This window comes from Nicotiana tomentosiformis, chromosome 11, assembly GCF_000390325.3.
Source record: "Nicotiana tomentosiformis chromosome 11, ASM39032v3, whole genome shotgun sequence".
NCBI classification, from domain to species: Eukaryota; Viridiplantae; Streptophyta; class Magnoliopsida; order Solanales; family Solanaceae; genus Nicotiana; species Nicotiana tomentosiformis.
The window spans coordinates 118,114,423-118,141,751 of record NC_090822.1 but is presented as its reverse complement, the minus strand read 5'-3'; the positions used below and the strand labels follow the sequence as shown (position 1 = coordinate 118,141,751).

General features: G+C 36.6%; 2 protein-coding genes and 1 long non-coding RNA gene across 5 annotated transcripts; 2 read left to right on the top strand and 1 right to left on the bottom strand.

Moving 5' to 3' along the window:
* Positions 1 to 452: 452 nt before the first annotated feature.
* On the top strand, positions 453 to 3,559 carry LOC138900722 (uncharacterized). The gene is made up of 2 exons (XR_011411939.1): positions 453 to 1,524; positions 3,261 to 3,559. It is a non-coding gene; the product is annotated as an uncharacterized lncRNA (long non-coding RNA).
* Positions 3,560 to 9,494: 5,935 nt separating this feature from the next.
* On the top strand, positions 9,495 to 17,531 carry LOC104115478 (translocation protein sec62-like). Of its 2 annotated transcripts, none has more exons than XM_009626119.4 (5): positions 9,495 to 9,738; positions 11,176 to 11,490; positions 12,823 to 13,024; positions 14,001 to 14,229; positions 17,097 to 17,531. In XM_009626119.4, exons 1-5 carry the CDS (start codon positions 9,658 to 9,660, stop codon positions 17,344 to 17,346), a joined length of 1,077 nt encoding a protein of 358 aa, XP_009624414.1. In that variant the 5' UTR covers positions 9,495 to 9,657; the 3' UTR covers positions 17,347 to 17,531. The 2 variants fall into 2 exon arrangements, with proteins under 2 accessions (XP_009624414.1, XP_009624415.1); XM_009626120.4 differs by having other exon boundaries at positions 9,496 to 9,690.
* A 632-nt stretch (positions 17,532 to 18,163) lies between these two features.
* On the bottom strand, positions 18,164 to 26,464 carry LOC104115479 (nuclear transcription factor Y subunit A-1-like). 2 transcript variants are annotated; one of them, XM_009626121.4, is made up of 6 exons: positions 26,311 to 26,464; positions 22,845 to 23,138; positions 22,381 to 22,496; positions 22,190 to 22,258; positions 19,920 to 20,084; positions 18,164 to 18,884 (listed from the first exon to the last, which is right to left on the bottom strand). In XM_009626121.4, exons 2-6 carry the CDS (start codon positions 23,095 to 23,097, stop codon positions 18,582 to 18,584), a joined length of 906 nt encoding a protein of 301 aa, XP_009624416.1. In that variant the 5' UTR covers positions 23,098 to 23,138; positions 26,311 to 26,464; the 3' UTR covers positions 18,164 to 18,581. The 2 variants fall into 2 exon arrangements, with proteins under 2 accessions (XP_009624416.1, XP_009624418.1); XM_009626123.4 differs by lacking the exon at positions 26,311 to 26,464 and adding an exon at positions 26,234 to 26,299.
* Positions 26,465 to 27,329: the final 865 nt, after the last annotated feature.

Genomic DNA, 27,329 nt, shown 5'->3' with positions numbered 1-27,329 from the left:
TAGTCGGAACTGTACGAAGACGACTCCGGAATGGAATTTTGATGATGTCAATACCTCCGTATGGTGATTATGGACTTAGAAGCGTGTCCGAAAAATTATTTGAAGTAGAGGAATTTGGCTTGAAATGGCGAAAGATGAATTTTTGGGAAGTTTGACCCGGGGGTGACTTTTTGATATCGGGGTCGGAATCCGATTCTGGAAATTAAAATAGTTTCGTTATATCAATTATGACTTGTGTACAAAATTTGAAGTCATTCCAGATTGATTTGATGTGTTTCAACACAAGATATAGAGTTTGAAATTTCAAAGTTCATTAGGCTTGAGTTGGGGTATGATTCGTGGCTTTGATGTTGTTTGATGTGATTTGAGGCCTCGAGCAGGTTCGTGTTATGTATTGGGACAAGTTGGTACGATTGGACTGGGTCCCGGGGGTCTCGGGTTTGATTTGGGGTGGTTCCGGACCAAGTTTGGATGTTTTGATGCTGCTGGTTGCTGGTTCTGGTGTTGTTCTTCGCGTTCGCGAAGAAGGATTTTGCTGTTGGGACTTTGTTCTTCGCGTTCGCGAAGAAGGAAATTTTGTTATTCGTCGTCTGATTTTTGAGGCTCATATCTCGCAATCTATAAGGAATTTGGAGATGATCCAAAAATAAAAGTTGTAGCCCTTTGTGTTTAGTTTTTAGAAAGGTAAACCATTTGATATTTGGAGTTGTGTACAAAATGTTATGGTTTATACACTATAGGCTGTCCGAGAAGAGTTTGGAAATCTCTATTGCATAGGGCTGATTTTGGAAGCTTATATCTCGTAATTTATAAGGAATTTGAAGATGAGCAACAAATGATAGTTATAGCCCTTGGAGTTTAGTTTTCAGAAAGTCAAACCATTTATCATTTGGAGTTTTGTACAAAAGGTTATGACCATTATGCTAGAGGCTATCTGAGAAGAGTTTGAAAATGACTTTTGAAGAATTTGTTCATCGCGAACGCGTGGGGAGTCTCGCGAACGCGAAGAACAAACCTCTGGGCACCAGAATAAAGTCCAAATTCATGTCATTCTTTCATTTTTGGACTAAGGAAGCTCGGGTGAGGCGATTTTTCGAGAGTTTTTCAAGGAAAACATTGGGGGTAAGAATTCCTAACTTGATTTTGGTTAAATTACATTAATCTATTATTGTTTTTGTCACTAAATTAGTGAACTGGGTTGAAAAATTTAGAAAACCCTCTTGGTTTAAATTTAAGATTTGGAGGTCGATTTGTTATTAGAATTCGATAAAATTGGTATGGTTGAACTCGTATCATAATGGGTGTTCGGATTTTATGAAAAATATGTCGGGTTCCGAGAGGCGGGTCCCGCGTTGACTTTTGTTGATTTTTTGGAATAAAATTTTAAGTTGGCGTATTATTATCCGGAATTATTTTCGATGAATTTTAATGAAGGTTGTACAATTAATTTGGATAGATTTGAGCTGTCCGGAGGTCAATTCAAGCAAGAAGGCTATTTTGGAATATCGGTCTAACTTCAAAAAGGTAAGTGTCTTGTTTAACCTCGAGTGAGGGAATTATCCCTTAGACATCGAGTCTTATGTGCCATTTGTGAAACGTGAAAAGCCGTGTACGCGAGGTGACGAGTACGTACTCGGCTTATATATGTAAATTTTTATTGAGTTAAAGTCTTGAGCATATTGTGTGGTAAATTGGGTAATTGTTGGTATATATTTAATCATCTATTTGTCGTGCCTAAATCCTCGTTGTTGTTGAATCTGTTGTTATATGACAATTTGTTGTGATTGTTACTTGATTATTTATGTAATTCTGTGAATTTGTTGGTTTGATAATTATATTAATTTAATTTCATTATGGATTTTCTCTCTGCAAATAAGTAATTAAATGAGCTTAAGAAGAGGTGCTTATATAATTATTAAAAATTTGAATTTAATGAAGACTTTGCTTTGTGTTGAGTAATTTCTATCTCTATTGGTTGTTTCTGGGTGTTGTACACATTGTGTGGAGCTTTGGCTATTTGTTGTAAAATTAATTAATTTTGTTATATCCTTGAAATTTGTTGTGTTCATTGAGCAAACTGTAATGTGAATTGATTTTGTTATGTTGCAGTGTAAATTGTTGTGTTGTGTGAATTATTATTTTGAGGAGATAAGGGTGATATTTCACCGTTGATATTATGTAGGTATAAGGGTAGCATTCCACTGTTGTTGTGTTGTTAAAATATTGTCTGGGCGGAGCAATAAGGGTGGCAATAGGAGCGACAAGGGTGGCAATAGGAGCGATAAGAGTGGCTATTGATATTGTCTGGGTGGAGCGATAAGGGTGGCAATAGGAGCGATAAGGGTGGCTATTGCCAGGGACGATATGTGATGATGTGGAGTTATGGTGTTGATGATTTTCATGTGATGTTGTGATTTTCTTGTGTTTATTTTTATACCTTGTGCAATTTGTCTTGTTGTTGGTAAATTGATAACAATCTTATTTATGTTAAAATTGAGAGCCTATGGCCTATGGCTAAGCGGATTATAAAATGAAATGTGGGCACGAGGTGCCGTGAGTAAATAATGAGGATATTTGGCACGTGAATTGTCCGTGCAGTTGTGATATGAAATGTGGGCACGGGGTGCTGTGATGAAATGATAATGATAATTGGCATGTGAATTGTCCGTTCAGTTGTGATATGAAATGAGGGTACGAGGTGCCGGGAAAATATGATGATTTAATTATGGGCACGAGGTGCCGTGAAAATATGAAAATGGGCTGAGACCCGTATTTACGAAAAATATGAAAATAGGCTGAGACCCGTATTTTTATGATTATGAAATGAGGTGTCACATGGTGACTTTTTAATTGAAAGAATTATATTCAAAATATTTATTTGGAAGGATTTTTATTCAAAAAGAATTATATTTGAAAAATAATTATTTGAGAAAACTACTTTTAAAAGAGAGTTGTTTGGAAGAATTTTATGTGAAGGATATTTATTGGAAAAACTTGAATTAATTGTGCGTACATGTATTTATTAATTGTTGAGTGATATTTATGGTATTCTTGTTGTCTTGCTGCGCATAACACTGGTTGTTTTATCCTGTCCTTATTGCTATCTGTTTCCTAGTATTTTGTATATTATATTGCACAGGTTATTAGACCAGTGAGTGTCTTGATTATACCTCGTCTCTACTCCATTGAGGTTAGTCTTGATACTTACTGGGTATCGATCGTGGTGTACTCATACTACACTTTTGCACATTTTTGTGCAGAACCAGGTATTGGAGATATCGGACTTGAGCAGAGTTAAAGTAGGATCGTAAGGATTCAAGGTAGAGCTGCTTGGCCGTCGCAATCCTTTGGAGTCTTTTCATTTCATTGTACTGTTAATTTGTAATCAAACAGTATTGTATATTGGGTCTTCGTGATCATTCCATGTATTCAGTTAGAGTTCGTGATTCAGTACTACCAGTCTTAGGAGATTGTATATTGTAACTATTTTCGCTGTTAGTTTCAAAAAGAAAAATGGCTTCAAAAGGTAATTGAAATTGGCTTACCTAGTTTTAGAAACTATGTGTTATCATGACGCCTGTGGTGGAATTTTTGGATCGTGACTGTACCCCCATCAGGTCAAACTGCTTATATTCTACCCGTGTGCTGGTGTCCTCCTTCTTATACTTTGCGTACTTCTGTGTAAGTTTCTGGTGCTTATTTCAGTTTCATTCACAGATCTGTTGTTATTAGCCGCATTTCCTTCTCATGTTAGAGATTTATGATGCAACACGATGTGACCATAAAATCTGATGTTAGAGATTTACGAAGCCGAACCTTGGCGTAACTGGTAAAGTTGCTGTAATTATGGTCAATATTTTGGCTAATGGAGTTCATCTCACATAAGCATAAACATCTTTGCAAAGTGTAGACTTTGTTGGCAATATTCTTTGGGACCCAAAAATATTGCATTGTGTGATGGACATCATTTGCACAAGTTGTATCTCTTCTTTTTACACCTAAGAGGCCAAAACTTTTTTGCCTATAAAAGGGAAAGTCATTAGTTCATTTTAGATACACCAACAAGATTTGAGTCTTCATTTCTTGTTTCTTCCTTTCCTCCTTTATTAAAAGTGTTTTGTATGAGAGTCAAGTGTTGAGAAACACTTGTGTGAACCCTTTCTTTGGAGTGAGCTTGTGAGGTTATTCTCTTAGGGCATTTGAGATTAATTAGAGTATTTACTTTAATTTTGTACTCTTCTCTTTTGTACTCTTGTTGGTATAGTGAAATTGCTCCTCTCCGCTTGTGGACGTAGGTCACTTTGACCGAACCACGTTAAATTTGTATCTTCTTTATATGCTTTAATTGTCGTTGTTATCAAATTTTATTGTCTTTGTTATTGTCATTATACCGTTGTTTGTCTAAATTCCGCACTACCCGAGTTCCCGATCCTAACAGTTATTGCCATGTGACCAGGAGGTCACGGGTTCGAGCCGTGCAAACAGCCTCTTGCAGAAATGCAAGGTACACAATAGACCCTTGTGGTCCAGCCCTTTCCCGGACTCTGCGCATAGTGGGAGCTTAGTGCACCACTGCCCTTTTTTCTCATAAAGTAAAAGAGCTAGCTGCTTTTATATGTCACACAAAAACCAAATACTTTATCAAAATGACTAAAGCAATAGTTTTAGGATGTCGGCTTGAGTGAACTTTGTGATTACAAAATCAGCTTTGAAATATTATCAGATGTATAGGAAAAGAGGTAAGGGGATATTAAGTTAGTACTCCCTATGTGCTCCCTTATGAAGAAATTTTCCTTATATCATGTTTTTCATTCTTCTGCTTAAGGTAATTACATTCCTTTGCCTTTTTCTATGACAAACAATGAAAAATAGTTCTATTTTAGATAAATAAATGAAGTTGAGTATAACCACAGGTGAAGTTTTTACCAACTAGAAGGTCCTCGTAGTTTTTTTCATGATAGTACAGAAGCATAACTAAGATAGTTCTGGTACTTCTGATTCTGAATAGTCTAGGCAAGAAATGTTTTAAATAGGAGGTTGAAACTTAAGCTGATGGATAGAAGCACTCTTGCTTAAAGTCTTTCTCTTAGTATTTGTCCATGTGTGTTTGTGTCAGTTGTACAATTGCGTCCCTGAGCCAGGGGTGAAGCTACCTTTTGCTAAGGGTGGTCAATTTAGCACCCTTCGCCGAAATATTATAAAAAATTACACTGTGTATATAAGTAAAATATTAGATTTTAGATATATATATATATAACATATATTGGACACCCTCTGTCATAATTTTTTTTACTTCTTTCAAGTCTGAACATCATAGAGGAAATTTCTGGCTTCGCCCCTGTCCTGAGTTGTTCATGTCATGCTCATCTAGTTTTGTCTAGTGTATCTTCGCAATCCTACTATTTGAGTTATTGCAATTACAAAGAAGATATTTATGCTTATGAAAAAGAATACGTTGATTCCTGCAGTGAGAGCCATGGTCTTTTGTGCTATTTGGATTCTTCTTGGATGCTGTGTCTGGTTTTTCCCAAACATTCTTGCCGAGGAGGCAACACTCAAAGAGCTGTTCCAGTTTTGGCCGCAGAAAGATGATGGGAAGCAACCTGAGTGGAAAGTAAGGATCTTCTATGAAATTGTAGCTGTGGTTGTTGTTTTGCTCCTGAGAAGGTATCATGCTTCTGATGAGGCTGCAACAGCCAGGTTTGCTAACTTGTACTCACATTCTAATGCCTCTTTGAATGGGAGGCAACTTTATCAATTTTAGAATGTCTCATATTGATTGTGGGAATGGGTTGTTGCCTCCTTATATTGGCTAGGACGGTCCACACCTCGTGAACTAACTTTTGGAGTTGAAAATCCCAGGATATCCGAACAAGACATATTCCTATTCTTAGTTTACCCAATGTTAGGTTCCTATATTATTGCATACGCTCGAGATCTCAAATCCTGAACACGTGAGGGGTTACTAGAATATCTTGCATTGGTTGAGTGAATGAGATGTTGTCTCCTTATATAATCTTGGGCAAACTTCTCCTCATGAGCCGCCTTAAACCAGAGAGTTGTCAACGTTGGGATTGAGAAGCCCTAAGGTCCATCATCTTAACAATCAATGTTGATCAGAAGAGAGTCATATGATCAAAATTTTTCCAGAGTGTAAGATTTGGAAACTAGGAAACTAGATGAAGAACAAAGAAAAAGACTAAAAGGTCAACTTAAGCATCTTGACAGATTTTATCAGAGGCGGCTCAACAACACTTGGGGCCTAAGGCCAAATTTTAATTGGAGGCCCTTCAATAATAATTTTAATAGATATTTTTATTTAGGATTTATTTTATAACTTTTTGAGATGCAAAATTATTAATTAGTTTTCTATAATCGATTTCTTCTAATAGGTTTGTGACTTGTTCATCTAAAAATACTCCCCTATAGTTTCTAATTTAGTTTTTCTATTGTTTGTGAAAAGTTTATCAAGATCTCTTTTTTAGATTGTATATTTCAACTCTTCTTTTTTTTTTTAGAATAACAAGATCTATATTTTCTAGTTGTCATATTCAAATTCTAATAAATATTTAAAAAATATACCTATGAAGTAAAAATAACAAATATAACAAATTTAAGATAAAAAAAGATACTGAAAAGTTAGAATGAAAGAACTAGATTCAAGAAGTTTGAAGACTTAATTTCAAATTTCGTAATGTTGCTTCAAATATTTCTCGCAAGGTTTAAACGTGAGAAATAACAGAAAATGAGACACAATTTAGTATAAGGAAAGTAATTTTAACTATGTTTGTAAGAAGCAATATAAATTATCGGAAGTTTTGAACAACAAATAGTTCATCTTAGAAAAAGTAAGAAAGAATATAAAACAAAGTATGTAAATTGATGGAAAAGGTGAAATGAAATATTGTAGCTCTTGCATAAACCAAGAAAGAGAGTGTAAAGGTTTAAACCCGTCACTTATTCACATAGCTAAAATGTTGGCGTTTCTTTTATAGGAAAAATTTTATTTTCTTCTAAATAGTACTCAATATTTTCAAAAAATAAATAAAATATAAGCCCATTATTATAGAAAATGGGGCCCCAAAATTTGGGGGCCTAAAGCAACAGCTTTAGCTGCTTTATGGTTAAGCCGGCACTGATTTTATAACACCAATATCTACCCTGATCCTGATCATTGCATTAGGGTAGGCTACCTGTATTACACCCTTGAAGTGCGGCTCTTCCCTGGACCATGCATGAACGCGGAATGCTTTGTGCACCAGCTGCCCTTTTAACATCTACACAGTTATATTAGTAAAAAGTGTGGAACATAGTTTAGTAATTTATCTCATTGAATATGTGGTGATTTGTTGTCCAAGGATACATGATCATTGTGCACAGTTGAGCTGAAAATGAATTCTTTTCTTGCAGTGTTGGGCCGTATCTGGACCAGCCCACTTGAGTATTGCAGCCCACGTGACACTTGGCCCACTTTAGCCCGAGCTCGTCTCTGATTGAGACTTAGATTACGGGCTTCCTATTAATGATTGGTAAAAACTTATCTGGTATTGGGTATTCACACCAAATCAATAGATGCATGACATATGTTTTACACATGGACTTCAAGCACTTAACTATGGTGAATTACATGCATTCTCATCTCACTAAAGCAATTTACCATGGTGTAGTAACATAATTTGGTGTAAGCACCTCATACCGGTAAGTATATACCTGAATTTTTATTTTACCATGCGAATTTCCAGTCGATCCTGCAACTTTTATGACTATTCACACTCCGAGAAAAGATGTTTCTGAGTCTCCTCTTTATCATCTTTACATATACCACATATCTTGGAGTTAATAGGAACCTGTAATCGACTAAGTTTTTCTTTTGTGAGTAATTTGTCTTGATTAACCAACCACTTCCAACCAAGAGGTTGTGAGTTCGAGTCACCCCAAGAGCAAGGTGGGGAGTTCTTGGAGGGAAGGATGCCGATGGTCTATTGGAAACAACCTCTCTACCTCATGGTATGGGTAAGGTCTGCGTATACACTACCTTCCCCAGACCCCACTAGTGGAATTATACTGGGTTTGTTGTTGTTGTTATTATGAACCTATGTCGTGGAAGCAATAATGAGCTCAGTATCAATTCTGCCACTTTCAGTCTTTGCATATTTCCCAATAGAGCATTGTAGCTCTTGGTAACTGAATATTTTCCATTGTTGTTAAACAATAAGAGCCATTTTGGTACCATCCTGTCATGCTAGCCTTAAGTGCATGTAATTTCCTCCAATACGAGCTACTATCTTGTGATGGTTCATGACTCCAGAAATTCTGATTGTCTTTCAAATAAATACCATGAACCCATTTAACCCACTGAATATCTTTCTTTCTTGCCAATTGCCAAACAAGCTTGCCAACAAAGGCCACATTCTATTTTGTGCAACTTTTAATGTTTAACCCTCCATATTTCTTTGGAACACATACTCTTTCCCATGATACCATTGCTATCTTCCCCTTCTCCCCAGTGCTTCCCCACAATTAATCTCTACACCTTCTGTCTACTTATTCAAGACACTTTGAGGTAGTACTTAAAAGTTGCTTAAACTACTTAATCAGAATTATTTAACGAGCTCAGCACACAATTTCACATATGACCACAATATCTTGAATGTGCAGACTGCATATGGCCATCATACATTATGAGGTTGATATACGGTGGTTTTCAAAGTTTCACTTCAACTACGAAATAGAGTTCCCGTGGGATTGACTGTCTACATCACACCCTTTAGGATGCGATCTTTTCCCGGACGTGAACGCGGAATACTTTGTGCATCGATTGCCATTTATTTAGGAAAGAATAACGGGTGAAATGTAGCTAATCATTATTGTATTCTTAAAATGACCAAAATACATTTTAAGTTTGTCCTTTATCGATAAGACTTTTTTATTTGAATAATAATAATGTCCGAACAAACAATACACCTTAGTTATTCTTCATAGGTGTATCGATTACCTTCCACTAGCATCATGTATGAGGCTGACTCTACTTTCCTAATCGATCATCTTGATTTGTCGTAATGGATGACTTCTGCCTACAAACAATGATAGTTGATTTTTTTTTGTAAAATATTTTTTTTAAGTACACTATCTTTTACAAGTCAACGTTATCAAGCATCGAAAAGAAATTTCTTCAATAAAATTTTATAAATAATTTTTATCATGAAAAATACCCTCCAAAAGTAAGTTAAAAAGTTGTGCTAAAATTATACGCAAAACATAAACTTAGGAAAGAAAGCTCACATATGGTTAACTTTTAAATATTCTTTTTTCACTTAACTTTAAATATTTGTTTTATATTAATTAATTCATGTAAAATATTTTCTTAGTAATTTTATTAACGGGACAGAATTTAAAGTGTAATCCAAAAACAAAGTCACACAGTCCAAATTGTAAATCTATCGAGTATCGACCCAAACCCAAGAGTAAGCGTTACAACATGATAAAAATGCTTTTATTTATTTCTACTATACCCTCAAACGACCACCTGAACATAGAGAAGAAATCTGAGGAAACCGCAGAGACAAGAGGAAGAGAAACACACACACACACACACACAGAGGATCAGAGGAAGGGAAAAACACACACACACACAGAGACAGAGGGAGAGGGACAGAGATGAAGAAAGCAGGGGGAGCAGAGAAGAAAAAGGTAAGGAGATCACAAGCTGTCGCATCCAACACTGATTCTCCTTCTAGGGTAATTCCACTCTAATTTAATCCAAATTAATTGCATAAATATATCCAATTTTTAGTTTTTTTTGTTTGTTTGATTTCTTTTTTTTGGGGGAAATGGGTTTGTTTAATTGGAATTAATTTGCGTACATGATCTTGTTTTACGGAGTCATTTTGAATTGTATGCACGGGACTCATAATTCCTAGGGTTTAAAATCATGTCCAAGTGACGGGTTTATGGAAACTGGATTTCTCAATTTGGATTTTTCTTGCATTTCCATCAAAGAATTTGTGAGAGAAAAAAAAATCTTGTTTTTAGGAGGTAATTTGAATTGCTTGCAGTAGGACCAAACGTCTCAGGGTTCCAAATCCTTACAAAGATATGGTCTTTTTGGAAAATGGGTCTGTTTAATTTGCGCAGAGTTATGGGGTACGTGTGTTGGTGGGAGGTAGCCGGTAGCCGGTAGAATATTAGTGGTGCGCACAAGCTGGCCCAGACACAACCGTCAAAAAAAATGATTTTCTTACATTTCCCAAAAGAGTTTGTGAAAAATATTTTATTTTAGGAAGTAATTTGAATTGTATAACCAGGAGGTTTTAAAGATCATAATCCGATCAAAATTTTAATTGAATATTTTCTTGCATTTTCCTCGATGAATTTGTGAAATTGATTGAGAGTTAGTGATTTTGATTGGCATGAGATGAGTTTAAAATAAATGGAGTAACATGGTCTATGAGGATTCGTCTAGCCGACCTTAACTTGTTTGGGGTTGAGACGTAGTTGTAGTTAAGTCATTGCGACAAAGAGATTTTGAACTTAAAATTTTGGTATTATTTCGGCTAGTGTGTGATAGAGGGTATCCATTTCCTCTAGCTGGAAGTGTGAACATTGCAAATATATTTCTAGGGATTGAAAACAAACTTTTGCTTTCTTGGATCATTAACTTTATATAGTCAACTGAATGTAGACGATATTGTGCCCTTTTTTGGGAGATGAGAGGAATTTGCAAAGGTATTTGCTAAACTTGCATTGGACTAAGTATTGAATGATAGTTGGCACATGTTGAATTGTTTTTCTAACTGGGTAGTCGGGATTCATTTTTGTCCTGTGCAGTTAATGCGTGATTCGTTCCCCTCTATTTAGTTTGCTAAATCTATTGGATTTATCTTAAATCCTTGAAATGAACTAATTAGGACTAGCACTATAGGGTACCTTCTCTTTTTCTGTTTTTTTTTTTTGGGTTGTGGGTAGTTTCACTTTTGATCATCTTGCTGAACTACACTATTAGTGGACAGATAACTTAACCATATTGGCACCCTTGAAAAACAAGATAAAAAAATAAAGGTTCTTGTCATCGAATATACTGAGACATGCTCAGCTTTGTCCGCTCTCCTCCTGCTGCTATTTCTGCCCTTTTTATTTTATGATGCTCATACTCATGCTGTTTACTTTGAGTTTCAGAAGCAAGCTGCGAAAAAGGATTTCTTCCAGCTATTTGCCGAGAAAGTTAGAGATCATAAGGACTTGGTGTCTCGTTGGGCTGTTCTACAGGAAACACGGGTAGAGTATTTCAGAGGAAAAGATTTTGTTAGTTTTGTGAGAAATCATTTAGAACTGAAAGACATACTCGAGTTGGATAGAAGTTTGGAACCAGAAGATGTTGCCAACATTCTGCTTAAGAAGAACCTTTTAGTCCGATGTGATCGTGTTGTAAAAACTGTTCGGCCTGGCAAGAAGAAATTGTCTACTTTTCCTGCGCATTTGGAGATATACCATGTGAGTTCCTTTCTTGATTCTATTACTAGTTATTTTGAGAAATTTCTGGCTTCCTGTCAACCTTGTCCTATTCAGTTATAAATATATTTGTTTTTACTCTTTCCATGGATTGTTACTGCTTAGTGTTACTACTTTGCTCTCTATTTTCTGGTTATTGTGTTGTTGGTGTTATCTTTCTGGATTCCGTTGCTGTTACTGATACACTGTCTCTTTCCTTCTTGTGCTGAGGGTCTACCGGAAACAGCCTCTCTACTCCTCCGGAGTAGGGGTAAGGTCTGCGTACACACTACCCTCCCCAGACCCCACTTGTGGGATCTCACTGTGTTGTTGTTGTTGTACTCTTTCCGTGGATTAGTAATGGCTTTGAAATTTTGTGTATTTGCTTAACGGAAGTGTGATCATAAATTTAGCATGAACATATATTTGCCATTCTTTATCCACACAATTTTAAAAAAAAAAACGATCATATATTTGCAATACAGCTGATGCTTCTGCTTGAAAGGGCATGTATCTAATCTGTGGAACATCCATTTGTATAGTTTACATGCCTTACTGTGGATCCATTCCAAGAAATCTTAAATCCTTTGTCATTTTTTCTATAACCGGGAAATCCCCCAGGGCTGTGGCACACGGTTCAAGACTCAGTGGATCCATCTACCCTTCTCCACTTATACCAGACTTTTGTCTGCAGCAGGGTTGAATCCATGACGTGCGCCTGACTCACACATCATGTGATGCACTCTTAAATCCTTTGTTATTCATATGTCCTACATCTGGATATATACCAGAACCCTTAAGTAAAAATTAGTTGATGCATGCAATTCCTGATAGTTACTGGAGTACTTCTTACCTTAGAATCTGTAAGAAGCAAAAGTAATCTTTCTGCAGATTTATTTTATTAAGTCATGCTATTCACTGATTAAGAAAGACTTTCTTATAAACACCACAACCAAAAGGAACCGAGGACGTCTTATTCTCTATCCTTTCACCCATAATTTTCCTTGCTCTGTTGCTAAAATCTTCTCCTTTCTTAAATCGGAAGATAAGAATGATCACCATATTTGTTGATGGCTTATATCATTGTCTTAGATTTCCTCTTTCTGTAAGTAAACTATTCCCAATTTCCTATTTCTGTCAAAACCAAGTCTACAATCTATCAAAAGCTAGATGTCAAATATATGGTGTATTTATCTATAGAAAGCTTATCCTTGTCCTCTTTAAACGTTCTTGACTTGGATATACTGACCTTTTCATTCTGTAACCCTAGAGTTGTGCATTTTACATGGTATTCTTGCAGTTTTTGAGGTTATGCTTCTTCACCTCTGTATGCAGGATCAAGTATTTTCTGAAAATGACGCCTTTTTCGCATGGACATTCGTCAAAAGAAGGCCCGTGTGGCAAACACTTCTCTCATTCTGCTGGCCAGTTTTGACATTAGCAATCTGCTTGTTTCCTGTGTATCCCCATCAGGTCAAACTGCTTATACTCTACTCCTGCGCTGGTCTCCTCCTCCTTATACTTTGCCTGCTTTTGTGTAAGTTTCTGGTGCCTATTTCAGTTTCATCTTTTGTTTGTTGTCTCATTGTCTTCCGATTTTAGGGAAGTATGATAATGTGGTCATGAAACTTGAAATTATGGCAGTTTCTCATTAAGTACAAACAAGTAGCTGTTTTATATATCACATCCAAACCAAATACTTTATTCGAATGACCAAAGCAACAGGTTCAGGATGTTCGCGTTGTATGGATTATAGCTAGTTATGTGGGGATTATAATGCAGAGATTGTTAATGTTGTGAATAATAATATAAGAATTGCTATGGAAGGATTGCCTAACATAAGAGCATTTTTGTCTTTAGATAATCGTATCCACATAGTGATAATACATACTACACATTCTATTCCGTGTTAAATAATACATAGATTCCCAAATAAGTTGTACGGAAATTAGTAAAGAGGTGCACAAAAGAATTGTATTGTTGGTTGCTTGGTCAGTTGATATTGTCCTCGTCAAGTTGTTTTGACCAACCCTTTTGAAAGTTGTGGCTTATATAAGCGGTCTGAAGTGACTCTGTTGATAATTTCTTAATTAGTACTGTATAATAAGTAGATTAAAAAGGAAAAGTACCTAGTTGTGGTGTGTCTTTTGGCATTCTTATCGTAGCAGCTGTTTGTGGGTTATATTTAATAGATTCAGCTCACTGTTAAAATGTATTGATTCGTCTAGGTAGCAAATATACACGTCACTAGGTTCATGTCAGACACGGTCATGAAAACACAAGAGTTGGAAATAATAGCGTATGTTATTTTATCTAGTGGATGTAATTTATAGCAAAGGACCCCTAAGTATACTCAAGCCAACATCCTGCCCATAAAATCTTTGTTTTTTTTTGACATATAAATCACGCTCATCTAGCTTTGTATAGTATATCTTCGCAATGCTATTTGAATTAACTGCTATTTGAAAGAATAAATTGATGGTTACCGAAAAAGAATATGGTGATGCTTGCAGTGAGAGCCATGGTCTTTGGTGCTTTTTGGATTCTTCTTGGCAAACGAGTCTGGTTTTTCCCCAACATTCTTGCTGAGGAGGCAACACTCAAAGAATTGTTCCAGTTTTGGCCCCAGAAAGATGAGGGCGAGCGACCTAAGTGGACTGCAAGGCTCTTCTATACAATTATAGCTGTGGTGGCTATTTTGATCCTGAGGCATCATGCTCCTGATGAGGCTGCAAGAGCCAGGTTTGCTTACTTGCACTTATACTCCGATACCTGTTTGATGATTTATGAAAATCCTAATTCAGTGGGACCAAACTTTATCTGTTTTATAAAGATGTTCTATTACCTTATATGATGCATTTTATTACTTGTAACGTATTACGGTATTTTATACTTTGGTATATATTAAACATTAACTGCAAGTTTTGGAAATTGAATCTAGATCCATAAATTTGCCAAGAAACTTTGCAAATCCTTACTAACACCGAACCTTTTCTGACATAAAAAAAAGAAGAAAAGATCAAACACAAATTGGATTGAACTAGATCTAGCTTAATTTTTTAAAATTTAGAATAGGATGGGATCAAATGTTATCATGATCTTAAATTTTCCAAACATAGTATGAGACTAGGAAACTTAATCAAGAGTAAGAAAACGACTGAATGATCAACCTATGTATCATGACAATTCCATAATACCTGTCATGTCCCGTGTTTGTCACGCCCCGACCTCGGGGAGCGCGACCGGCGTTCAACCGAGATAACACGGTCGAGCAAGCCTGTTGGATTGCCTTTTACCCAACTCACCCATAAATAAAGAGAAGATAAACTTCATTAATTAACACCAAGGGGTTCATGAACAACACTAATTCCATCACCATTAGTTACTTCATTTATAAAGTCCCAAAATACATACACTTTCATAGTTTGAAGTGGAACATGTAATACACATACGACATTACTATCTTGACTTTCCCAATACCAATACACAACCCACACCATGTCTACGGAGCCTCTAATAGATATAAAATAGTACAATGATAGTGCCGGCAACAAGGCTCCGGCTATACCTCAAAACATAATACACACAGAACAAAAGATGCACGACCCCGAAATGAAGTGGGGCCAACCAAGTCAACTGGGAAGAGAGTGTACCGCTATCACTGGTCAATGCCTTCCGCTGTGGAATCACCTGCATCCATTAAAGATGCAGCGCCCCTGAAAAAGGGATGTTAGTACATGTCGAATAATACTAGTATGAAAACCAAGTACCTATGCAAGGACTTGGAAATACAACATGAATATGATGAATCATGGTAACAATAAAAGGCTTAGATAGCCGTTAAAGCCATAGCAAGTTTATTAAGAGCTTTCAATAACATTTACAAATTTCTAAGTTGGGGATCCTATGCAGCTAGCTACCTTTACACAAAGCGGCCCTGCCGCCTCACCCCAATGTATGCGGGTGGAGGTGTATTCACAATACCACAACTCTACACAAAGCGGCTCTGCTGCCTCACCCCAATGTATGCGGGTGGAGGTGTATTCACAATACCACAACTCTACATAAAGCGGCCCCGTCGCCTCACCCTTATGTATGCGAGTGGAGGTGTATTCACAATGCCACACCTCGGATTCCCAAAACGATAATAGTTTGTACAAAAGAGTTCCCTTCCAATCAACCATTTGGCACTTTTGGCCTTAACAAGTATAAGTTTATGAGGTTTCATCATATGAGAAATAAGTGTTTAATCACATTGATTTCGTACAAGATTTTCTTCCCAAAAGGGGTATAACATAATTAAGTCAAAAATAGAGAATCATTAACACACGCGGGTTCTAACACGTTATGCCAATCGGGAATCAATTTTACTAGTTTGAATACCCCACATCAATAGCGTTCCATGTTCGAACTTCACACGATGGAGTTTTGTAAAAACACGGGAATTTCAATACCAGAAAAAGAGTTTAGCCTTCATACCTCGAAAGAGCTTTTCGTAGTGCCACAATAATGTCCTTACACTCCTAACGATGCTAATCTATCAAGGGGGAGAGAATTATAAGCACGATTAGAGGAATTCGCATGGCAAGGGCTGTTACGACTATGACGACCTTTTCCTCAACTAATTCAAGAACAAAACCACCCAAAATGGTTCAACAACTTCCCCGCAGTCTCTATTAACTCATGCATGTGATAAATCTACCCCCATAATCAACTCAAACTCGAAATTGAAGAATTAGGGGAAGAAATTCTTACCTTTTTGAAGTCCTAGCAAGTTCCTTTTGATGGAATTCCAAGGTTTGATCAAAGTGGAGTAGTGAAATCATCCTTTTTTTCCTCTCTCTAGAATAGCCTTCTCCTCTTTCTAAAATATCAGGTAGTCCCCCAAAAATGAACACTTAGGCTAGATAAATGAAATGGGGGTCGGGTTATAAGATTGGAAAAATGGAGCCCCGACGCAGATCTGCGGTCCGCAAAATGGACCTCATAATGGCCCTCCAGAACTGGGCGTTTCTGCTTCACTCTGCGACAGGTCTGCGGTCTGCAGACCAATTTTGCGGTCGCATAATGGACCGCAGAACCTCCTTCCGAAATTTCTCATGTTGGATCTGCGATGGGATCTGTGGCCCGCAAAACGTTTATGCGGCCGCATAATGGTCCTCAAAATTGGCAAATATATCTGCTTCAATCCGCAGCCGATCTGCGGCAAATTGGTTCTTCGCATAGTGGACCGCAAAACTACCATGTTCTACAAACTTTTTCCTTCAACTCCTCGACGCACCGAGCAACCCCAAAAGTCCGTACCGCTTCTACAATCCTCAAACACGGTAGCTTACCTCGGCACCACAAAACCTCGGATTTTAGGCAAAATTTTGCGGGGCCTTACAATACCAATAAATAATGTTGAACTTAGTTTTGTAATTATAGACTCAATTTGCTTAAGCTGGCAATTCTTGTTGTAAGGTCTGCGTACACACTACCTTCCCCATACCCCACATGTAAAACTATACTGGGTATGTTGTCGTATATATGTTGATTTGTTCTACAAGGATACGAGAATGTTATGCACAATTGTGATTTGTCCCTGAAAAAGAATTCCTTTCTTGCAGGTATCAGAGGCGGGTTTCTAACATTATTGACGATGTACTTGAGTGGTCTCCAAGTCTGGCTTTGTCAGGCATGATGGAAAAGCAAACTGTGATGAACGTTACAGAGCCTTATGATAATGTAACTGATAGCAAGGGTAGTGATGAAAAGGTATTTTCCCCAGCTGATGTAGATGATGAATCCACACCCAAAGAAGAAGTCGAGGAAGTCACTGAAAATGTAGAAGATAGTGATCATCAGAAAGACTTATAATTTATACTATTAGAACATGTGCTTTCAGGAAAGCAGCAGATTGCAATTTTTTATGTCTTTCGTTCCTCAACTTTTACTTATATGTTCAATATGTATCAGTATAGAAGTTTGTAGTAAAGTCGACAAGAATAATTTTATTGTTGTAGAATTTCTCCTTCCATATATGATACTTTATTTTTAACTCATGGGAGCTGCAAGCTGCAAATTTTGAAGACCAAGTGTTTTGAGTTGTTTTATGGTTCCTCATTGAACCCTTGTTTAGTAAAATCTATGAGAAGAATCTCTCTCTCATCAGGAAACGGATCATAACTTTGTGTAAATACATGCTTAATGGTTGTAAACTAAGGGTCAGATTCTACTTAGGAGATCAATTATCCTGTAAGTTGAGTCCATCTCAATATTACTGGTGATTAGCTTCAAGGGAAGCATCAACTTTGGGAAAGAATTTCATACTGCATTGTACTATCTCGATAGGAGAATAATGAAACATTTCTGAAGTAGTATCAGGACCTTGTCTTACAAATTTTTAGAAAAGATTCATTTTTTTTTCCCTGAAAAAATTTAGTTGATTTATAAGCAGACATCCAAAAGATCAATCATGCCTATTTAAGGTGAATAATATATAGTTATGTTTATCTGTTACATACGTTCAATGTTCTCGAGTAATTAGTCACCCAAGCATATTCTTGTTGGTCAGACATTCTTTCTAAAACCAACCACTGCTCAACAAATATGATCTTAATTGTGTAGAGCTTCATTGTAATTGTGAGTTTTGCACACCTTAACCATTGAACAGGTAAATTAAACCTCAAGAAAATAAACAAAGTAACACATCATTGGACCATTCACCTCAAATCTGCCATTGTATCCTACCATATCTAGCTCCCTAATCAAACCAAATTCTAAATTTCTGCAACAGTAGTGAAAGGAAATAAGACAAGTATACAAACCAAACAACCCCTTTACATGGTCTTCTAAACTGCAGTAAATGGCCAACTATAAGCCTACTAAACAACTACTCCATCTATTTGTACAGAAGGGAAGAAGTAGATTTCCAAGCAATGCTGCAACGCTCGTTGTCTCTATGCTCCCGTTAACACTAAAGTAAAAGCCAAGAATGATTTGCCGCCCAGCTTGAAGAAGCCAAGAAATGAAACAATAACTGTAAAACTTTCTGTCCATACTCAAACCTCGTTGCAGTGCAAAAGCTGGTTTAGACACGAACGTATCCCCAATTACTTGCCAGAGGAACCTCCTTCCCTGCTTTCAGCAGACTGGTACTCATCTTTTGATTCCTGAAAGCTACTTTGATTTCCATAACTGCTACCATTTGAATAAGAATGCTGAAGCTCGGCCAACCTTCCATTTTCGTGCCTATTTTGAATATCAGCAGCATTGAACTGCAAAGGTTCAGAACCCGATGAACTCACAGAACCAGTTCCCTTAGAAGCATCAGCATCTGTCTTTTTGGCAAAACGTCCTCCGGAAGCCCTTGCCCTTCTCAGTGCATGCTGATGTCGAGACTCATGAAGATATGGCTGTAATATGAGGAAAGGATACAGTATCATTACCTTGAAAATGCACCAGATCATTAAATTCGGAAGTGACTGCAGAGGACATAATATTATAGACGACATAGTGCAACTACTAAAAATTTCATATATCAAGCCTGAAAGTTGTGCCACCCCATTCCACCTGATCCCATAATCTTGCCAATGTAGTTATAGGGATGGATAATAATAATAATACTCTCCCCCATTCCATTTTACATGAATGATGTTCCAAAAAGAACAGCACCTCTCTATTTTTAGAAACAATATAACTCTATACTCCCAGTTTTATCCTTAATGACAGGATCTTATGCCACAGAAATTTAATGGCATGCTTAAACCACATGTTCCAAGTCTTTCTTTCTTTCTTTAACTTTGTACCCACTCAAAGATCTTCATATTAAATAAAATGGAGGGAATAGTTTTACTATAAAACTAATGGTACAAGGTTTCCTTTTTCATAAAAAAAATAAAAATGGTACAAGTTTTCCTTTTCAATGAATTACGAACTCCTGTAAAAGCTGGAATAGGAAAAGTAGGAAGGAAACAACAGTTACAAGCAAACAAACCTATTTGGTCCCACATTTATCAAAAGGGACAGTGACCAAATTTAGCGTTGATGGCCTTTATTTCCTCTTAGAAAAGGTGTATTGAGTTAGAGGGCACTAATGCCATATACTTTTTACTTACTTCAAAAAGAATATATCATCCGTTCTTTGTCCTTTTTTTCCGATAAGGACATCAGTTCTTTGTCCTCCTCCATTGAAATATAAAATTCTTCATACTGCAGAATTTCATTACATACTGTTAACCAGTCAGAAAATATGGAATTCCAATCAGCGCCTAAGATAGATCTGCCTCCATACCAATTGGATAGGTACAAGCAGTTGGTCAAAGATTATATATCTCCAGAACACTTATACTGTGTGGTAAGTACTCGTAAAAGGTGCCAAACAATTTCCAGACAGAAAGGGAGGAAAGAGAGAATGGAAAGAGCGGCCTGTGGGTGGAGCACATACTAACCTTCCTAGCTTTTATCTGCTTCTTTTCAAGTTCTGCTTTGGCACGTGACTGTCGTCGCTGCAGGATCCTTCGATACTGCTTGGCATTAACATAAACAGGTTCTTGAGCCATTTCATGTGGCAAGGGCATCCTTGCATAGTGCATATCAAGTACATGTGGAGGAACCTAAATAGTTCAACAATATGTAAGGACCTCAAAAAACAAAAATCTTGCCATAAATTAGAGCTAAGATTAAATAATGCTCATTGGACCAACCAGATCAGACTTAAGCTAACATAATGATATTTTTTCATGTCATTTTTCACTAGTTTTATATGTTTTATTTTGTTTTTCTAATCAAATGGAACAGAATAGATGAATTTGAGAATTCGTTTAGCCAATCCAACTTGTAAAGGTGGAATGTAGAAACAGGTGAAATGCGAAATGCATCTTAGAGCTCTTTTGGCACAAAACGCTCCAATATGGACCTACAGTTTTGCAGGTAATTTTCAACAATATGTCATAGGAGTCGAGTCATTAATGAAGCGAAGATCGAGCAAGAGCCTTTATTTCTATGGGATTCAGCTTTCTAAGTTGAGAAAAGAATAGAGATGCAGAAATGCGCACGAGCTCACATCTTCAGCTTTCAAGATAAAAGAGGGCAAAGGGAGCACCCAGGGGTATGGTCTAATCGTCAATGAAGTGGGTTATAACCATGAGGTCTCAGGTTCACTTCCATTAGGTGATTTCTTCCCAAGCCTTGGTGGATAGAGTTACCGTACCTCTTGATAGTGAGAGGTAGCAGGCATCCCATGGATTTAGTCAAGGTGCGCGCAAGCTGGCCCGGACACCACGGTTATTTTTAAAAAAAAAAAAAAAAAGGCCAAAGGGAACTCTCTGAGGATTCTCAGCAAAATAAGAGGATTTGTATGTCAAGGTGCTAAGTGATTCAAATTCAAAATGCTACTATCCTGGCAGTTAGAAAGAGATGTTACTGATACAGGCTAAGGAGTTGTGCAACTGCTGCTTTCTGGTCAATTGTGATTCAAAGAATATACAAAGTCAAGGGTGTTGTTTTGGCAAAATGATCATATTAAGACATCATGAAGAAGGGCACAAATAGATAGAAAGAAAATTCCAACCCAAAGGTATCCCCAGAAAAAGAGATGATATGCCAGTACCCAACCCTAAAGAAAAAACAGACACGCATCATGTACCATTAAAAATGAATATCAGAATCAGTGACAGCTTAGCTTCATCTTTTAGGACTGATCACTAGCGCCTGAAATTAAGTAGAACCGAACAAGGAAATATTCTTCAAGGAGATGTCAAAGAAGATGCATAGCATCATATGTTTGAACTAGCATGATACCAAATAAACTTAATGACTTAACGAGCAGAGAAGAGTGTCCTTTAAACTACTCATTCTGCGGAAGACAGTAACTCGTATATAGCAACAATTTTCATAAGAAAACGCCATGTATATTGATTAGGATGGAAGGCGACCTTGTAAACAAGTGTTATATAGCTTACACTTGACTGTGCTGGTTCACTTAGAAACGGAACCAAAGATGCTCTCCCCACCTCCCAGCCCCAAAATCAAGAATCCAAACTCCTTTACTGACAATGAGTTGTAACATCTCTCCTCGTTTCTAGATTTCCCATTTGCGCAAAAGCACAAGCTTCCTGCTAGTGCTACAAGAAACTCTAAGATTTATTGTATTTATAAGATTGAACTTAGGTAAATTTTTCTCTGTCATTCTTTAAGTAATGAGTCTTTCTCAATCATTCTGGTTGGAAATTTAACGAAGCACTTAAACGCAGTGCCTGCAATGCCTAATAAAGGCGCTGGTGAAGTGCATCCATAGACGTACAAATCGGACCTAAAACTTCCACAAGAATGGACTATCCCAGTCTTCCTGAACAATAGCGGAGAAAGTAATACACTTCCAACATATATTCCAAGGCGGTAAAGCACAAGCTTTTGACAGCAAGTAGTGTCTGAGAAGGTGAGTGTTTCTAAAACAACGGTCAGTGACAAGAAGCTAGTAGAGGCTCAGCAGCAGACAAACACATATATATGATTTAACACTTTCCAGAAACACCATAAACAACTGAACAGAAGCAGGTATAAAGCACTGACAATACCCTCGGTCACTCAAATCAGCAGCATGATCAATAATATTGTCTAAGAATGTGAGGTTATCTTTCACTTTGAAGAGCTTAGATGAAGTATTTGAATAAGGAATTAAAAACATGAAGTTGACTTGAAAATTTAAAAATGTGCATACCAAAGGCTGGCCAAAAGCTGTCATCATCCCACCATAGTATGGATCAACGTACGGATTAGGAGCACAGGCCTGGATGTCAATCAAACAGAATAACTCTCACATTAGCCATATGACATTATCAATTGAATAACTCCATAAAACAGATAACTACAACAGATATCAAAACCCATAGAAAAGTCAAACATACTTACTATAGAGTGCCCAACAAGTTCAAGCTGTTGGGTCTGCGTTAGGGTGCCATCAAGTTTTGGAGGTATGGTTGGCGCAGCTGGCTGAAAATTTTGATCCGCTTGCCCGTAACTCCCATCTAATCTTGAAACAAGATTTCGTTAACACCAACACATTTAACTAGTATAACAATATCAATAAGATTGCTTTTCAGAAAATGAATTAAGTGATACAATTACGGGCAGACAACAAAGGACAATTACTTAGTAAAACTCAGAAAAGGTAAAGACAATTAAAAGATTTTTTTTTTTTAAAAAAAAGGAGGAAACCTTTAGTTTTTAATTTGTTTTATTCTTTCTGTTATCATTTTTTTTAAAAAAAGGTCCGAACATTTATAAAACCAACCAATCACCAAAGCCAGACCTTATCCATACGTTAATGACCATGATTGTTTTATCATTAACAACATTAAAAATTGAAGAGATACCTGCATGCAAAGGTATAATACTTTGTGATTTTTCAGGAGCATCCTCCTCCTCCTCATTGATACCATCAGACTGTGATTGGCCATCCATAGATTGTTCCAATGACGACGAATCTGATGCAGTTCCCCTCGTCAACCCAGGGGAAACAGGATTATAACCAGTACTATTCCACCAAGGTTCAGAATACACAGCGGAACGTGGACCATCATAAGCATTGGGTTCCTCCCGATTCGCGCTTTTGGTATTTGAGGGCATACTGCCGTAGCTTTATTCAGAGATTTCCGCAATAGAGTGTCCTGATCGTAAGGACAACAAACGAGTTCAGGAAATAGGGTTCAGGGAGTTTACATTTAAAGAGAAGCACTGCATATGCAGTTCCAAGTCCAGCTACTGAAAACAACACATTCAGATGTCTTCTAGATCTACACTTTTATGGAGGAAACGTGGGATTTGCTGACTAGTGACTAGCATTTAACAATCATGGCCTTCATTTTCACTTGGAAAAACACTTTGATCTTTTCAAGTCTTTTGTCTAAGTGATATATGTGCATCTTTTAGTAAGTTCAAAACTGAAAGTACAACAATAACAAATGTGCTTCAATCCCAATCATAAGGAACCGAAAGCTTTTTGCTAAATGGAATAAAGAAAAAAAAGGTAAGAAACTTTACTCTCCAATATATCAATTTCACAAAAGTGCCAGTCTAAAATAACCTCATATCTAGCAACTAAGTAGGCAAGGTAGGAGTAAGGTCTGCATATACACTACCCTCCCCAGACCCCACGGTGTGGGATAAGACTGGGTATGTTGTTGTTGTTTGTTGCTAGCAACTAAGTAGGCAAAAATGCCAAAAAGCTAAAGCAGAACCCTTAAAGCACTTTTCAAATTTACACTTTTCACAAGTGGAGGTACTTCTATAGCAAACTGCAGAATTAGGACTATTTTTTTTTTGGGTAATTAATTAAGACTATTTGATTGTCCAAGTAAAGTGACATTATGAACCTTTTGATCAGAGATTAGTCAAGACTTCTCATACCAACAATACTCTTTCTCATAAGATATAACCCCCCACACACACAAAAAAAAAAAAAGAAAAAAAAAGGAAGAAAACGTAAAGATAGAACAACTTCTTCAATTTATAGACACAATGCAAAATCCTTTTTCCCCCTTAAATCTTGCACACAAAAACTAAAGCAACCCATATTATTTAAATTTGTAGGAACTTCCACGGTGAACAAAACCCATAAAAAATGCAGAGTGATTCCACTAGTAAATGAGGCATTTCGGTTGCTAGAACTACCTGGAACCTCAGTAGACTATAATCAATTGACATGCAAGAGAAAACACATCGTTTTATATCAACCATCACTTTTTTTTTTGAACTGCTGGTGTCTGGACCAGCTGATTATTGCATCGTATACCTTCTACCTTCCACCAATATAGTTACCTAGTAAACCCACTACCCACCAAGGCTTAGGCAAAAAGGAAAAAATGACCAAGCGTGTTGTCTCTGCTGAGTTCAAGGTCTCCCAAACCTTTCATCTCATTTGATTAACCGTTAGGCCACATCCTTGGATGCCTTAACTCATGGCAATATCACCCAAAGGGAAAAAAAATCCACCCCGGATGGAAAACACCGCTTCAGCTCCTAAAACAATGTCGCCGAAGCTCATTTGAGGCATTAAGACCTTGAAGCGACATGAATCTGTGCTAGGGCGCTTCACATCGCTTAAGCAGCATCTTAGTGCAGGTGAGATGCACTAAGGTTTGTGCCCCATCACCCACGAACCCTACCTTGGAACGAAAATGGCGCTAGACAAAATATATCATGGTAAAGAAACATATTCATTGTCAAAGAAAGGTTACGAATGAATTTATTGTTTATCAGAAAAAGAAATTTAAAAAGTTAACACAAGACTAGTCATTTAACCCAAATTAGAAAATTCAAACTGAATCTTCCAATCGAAATCAAAATTATATGGTTTTTAACTTACTTTACATGTTTTATTTGATATATTTCACTTATTAGTAATTTTCTCGATTGCTTTGTTCATACAGTTGTTTGTATTGGTAGATTCTTTTCTTGCGTTACATATATATACGTGTGCATTATGATTTTGTTTTTCTTCATTGCGCATTTCTTTAGTAAACACGCTTTAATTAATTAATTGCAATTAAAGCCCCAACAGGCTCTCGGCGCTTTTAGCTTTTGACAACATTGTTTGCAGAAGATCAAAGTTTCAGCTGGTAAAGAATGAGACGCCCCTATTGATAGAATTATCACACATCTCACTTGTATCAACAATCACACCTTCGACCAACCTCATCTCAAAATTCAAGAACTGTCTATTACCTAAGAGGGACTCATCAAATGAGAATTCATGACCTCCTAGGAGCTTTCATAAAGAGCTTCTTCGTGCACAATAGTTATCGAAGTACAGTTATGATTATTTTTGTTCTTAATCCATAGAAGAACAAAATTATGATTATCGGAAACAGCATCTCTACCTCACCAGGTAGGGGTAAGATCTGCGTACACACTAGCCTCCCCAGACCCCACTTGTGCGATTATACTGGGTATGTTATTGTTGTTGTTGTTATCCATAGAAGAACAAGATTAAAGCACCCAATATCCCTAACAGACCATGATCAGAAATGGATTAACATAACCTAAACCGACAAATTCTAACACAATCCCATATACAAATGCATAAAAATAGCGCCTTTTTCGTGAAATTAGAATTACCCAGCTCCCCCAACCCCCACCCAAAAGAAAGAGCTCCAGAGTCCAGTATGACAATCAAAGAGGGAAAACAAAAAAACCATACATTCACACAAACACATAACAAACACGCATAAATATTGTGATTTCTTCAAAAAAAAAAAAAATAGAATTAGCAATTTCAAATAAAAAGCTCCAGAATGAAAATCAAAGAGGGAATACAGAGAACCCACAGATTCCAACATAAGCAAATATATATATAATAAATAAATAAATAAAAAAAGATTGTGCCTTTTTCAACAAATTAGAACAACTCATTTCAGAAAAAGCTCCGAAATCAAAATCAAAGAGAGAAAACAGAAAAAAAAAATGGATTCCAACAGAAACACACATCAAAAACCACAAAAAGATTGTGCCTTTTTTCAATAAATTAGAATTACCCAATTCAACAAAAAGCTCGATCAAATAGAAATTCAAAAAGAAACCATGAATTCCAACACAAACACATATCAAAAGCACATAAAGATTGTGCCTTTTTCAATAAATTAGAATTACCCATTTTAAGAAAAAGCTCCAAAGAGAAAATACAGAAAAGAAGCACGGATTCCAACACAAACACATGAGTATAAAAAAACATAAAAATTGTGCCTTCTAACGAAACAAAAAGTACCCATATTTCATGAAAAAGCTCAAATCTTGAGAATTGAAGATGAAAAAAATAAACGGAAAAAGGAAAAAGAAACTTACCCGTATGAGGATATGAGAAGAAAGAGAGAGAGAACTGAGGAGTGATTAGTAAAAGACACAAGCCCTAGAATTTTGGGTTGAAAAAAAGGAAGCAGAATTGAGAGCAGTCAATTGAGTTCTATTACCTAGTATGACAAAAATTATTATGGATAAAAATGTACAACTAAAGTAACAATATATATTTACTATACTTAAGCCGATGATGTAAACCGAAAAAAAAAAAAAAAAGTGAATGTGAACTCTGAATAGTGGATAGAGTCAGCTATGTAAGAAAAAGAAAAAGAAAAAAAAGAAAGAAAAAAGAGAGGATAGAGTCACCTGTGGGAAGATCTAGAATCCGTACCAGGCTTCTTTTTCCTACTATTTTTTCTGTTTTCATATTACCAAAATAAATAAAAAACTAAATAAATTAAGAGAAAAGGTATTAAGGCATTTTTTAACTGATTATGTGATCCTACGTTAAGGTCGAATGTGGTACAGTGTCACTTCATTATTTGCAACATCATGTTTGGTTAGTTATAGAGGAAATAGCCCGACATATATGTTGGGATTGAAGGTTGGCAAATGGAAAATGGAGAGAAGAAATGTGAAAGGAAAAATATTTTGGAAAGATCAATTGTTTCTTGTTGATAATGAAAAAAAATAGAAGGGAAATGTGTTTATATTGAGAAAGCACTTTCTTTGTGTTAAATGAGTTGGAAAGAAGGTAAGCATCGCGTCGTCGTCGTCGTCGCTTGGCTCGGCTTCAGCTTCAATCTTTTGATTGATTAATCTTTTTGGACAAAAATTCTTTCAATTGTTTAATTAATTAATTTAATTAATTATCGAAAAGTCAATTCGGAATAACCCAAGATTCGCGCGCGACGCGACACTTCTCCTTTTTCTGCACAAATAAATTCCAGTGTGATTTACAGTCATTAAGTGGTTCGTTGTTCACCGACGTTTTTGGTACCGACACTCTAGTGAGTTAAATCGTTCTATCCTGGGAGGATAATATTCTAACACCTCGGGTACTTGAG

What these genes read in the sequence shown, in the direction of transcription:
- LOC104115478 (XM_009626119.4), top strand. Translation starts at nt 9,658, where the DNA reads ATGAAGAAAGCAGGGGGAGCAGAGAAGAAAAAGGTAAGGAGATCACAA. An exon ending in CGCATTTGGAGATATACCAT is followed by an intron (nt 11,491 to 12,822) that starts GTGAGTTCCTTT and finishes CTCTGTATGCAG; the next exon opens with GATCAAGTATTTTCTGAAAA. An exon ending in GATGAGGCTGCAAGAGCCAG is followed by an intron (nt 14,230 to 17,096) that starts GTTTGCTTACTT and finishes CCTTTCTTGCAG; the next exon opens with GTATCAGAGGCGGGTTTCTA.
- LOC104115479 (XM_009626121.4), bottom strand. Translation starts at nt 23,097, where the DNA reads ATGCCCTCAAATACCAAAAGCGCGAATCGGGAGGAACCCAATGCTTAT. An exon ending in TATTATACCTTTGCATGCAG is followed by an intron (nt 22,497 to 22,844) that starts GTATCTCTTCAA and finishes TTTCAAGATTAG; the next exon opens with ATGGGAGTTACGGGCAAGCG. An exon ending in CAGCTTTTGGCCAGCCTTTG is followed by an intron (nt 20,085 to 22,189) that starts GTATGCACATTT and finishes TGAACTATTTAG; the next exon opens with GTTCCTCCACATGTACTTGA.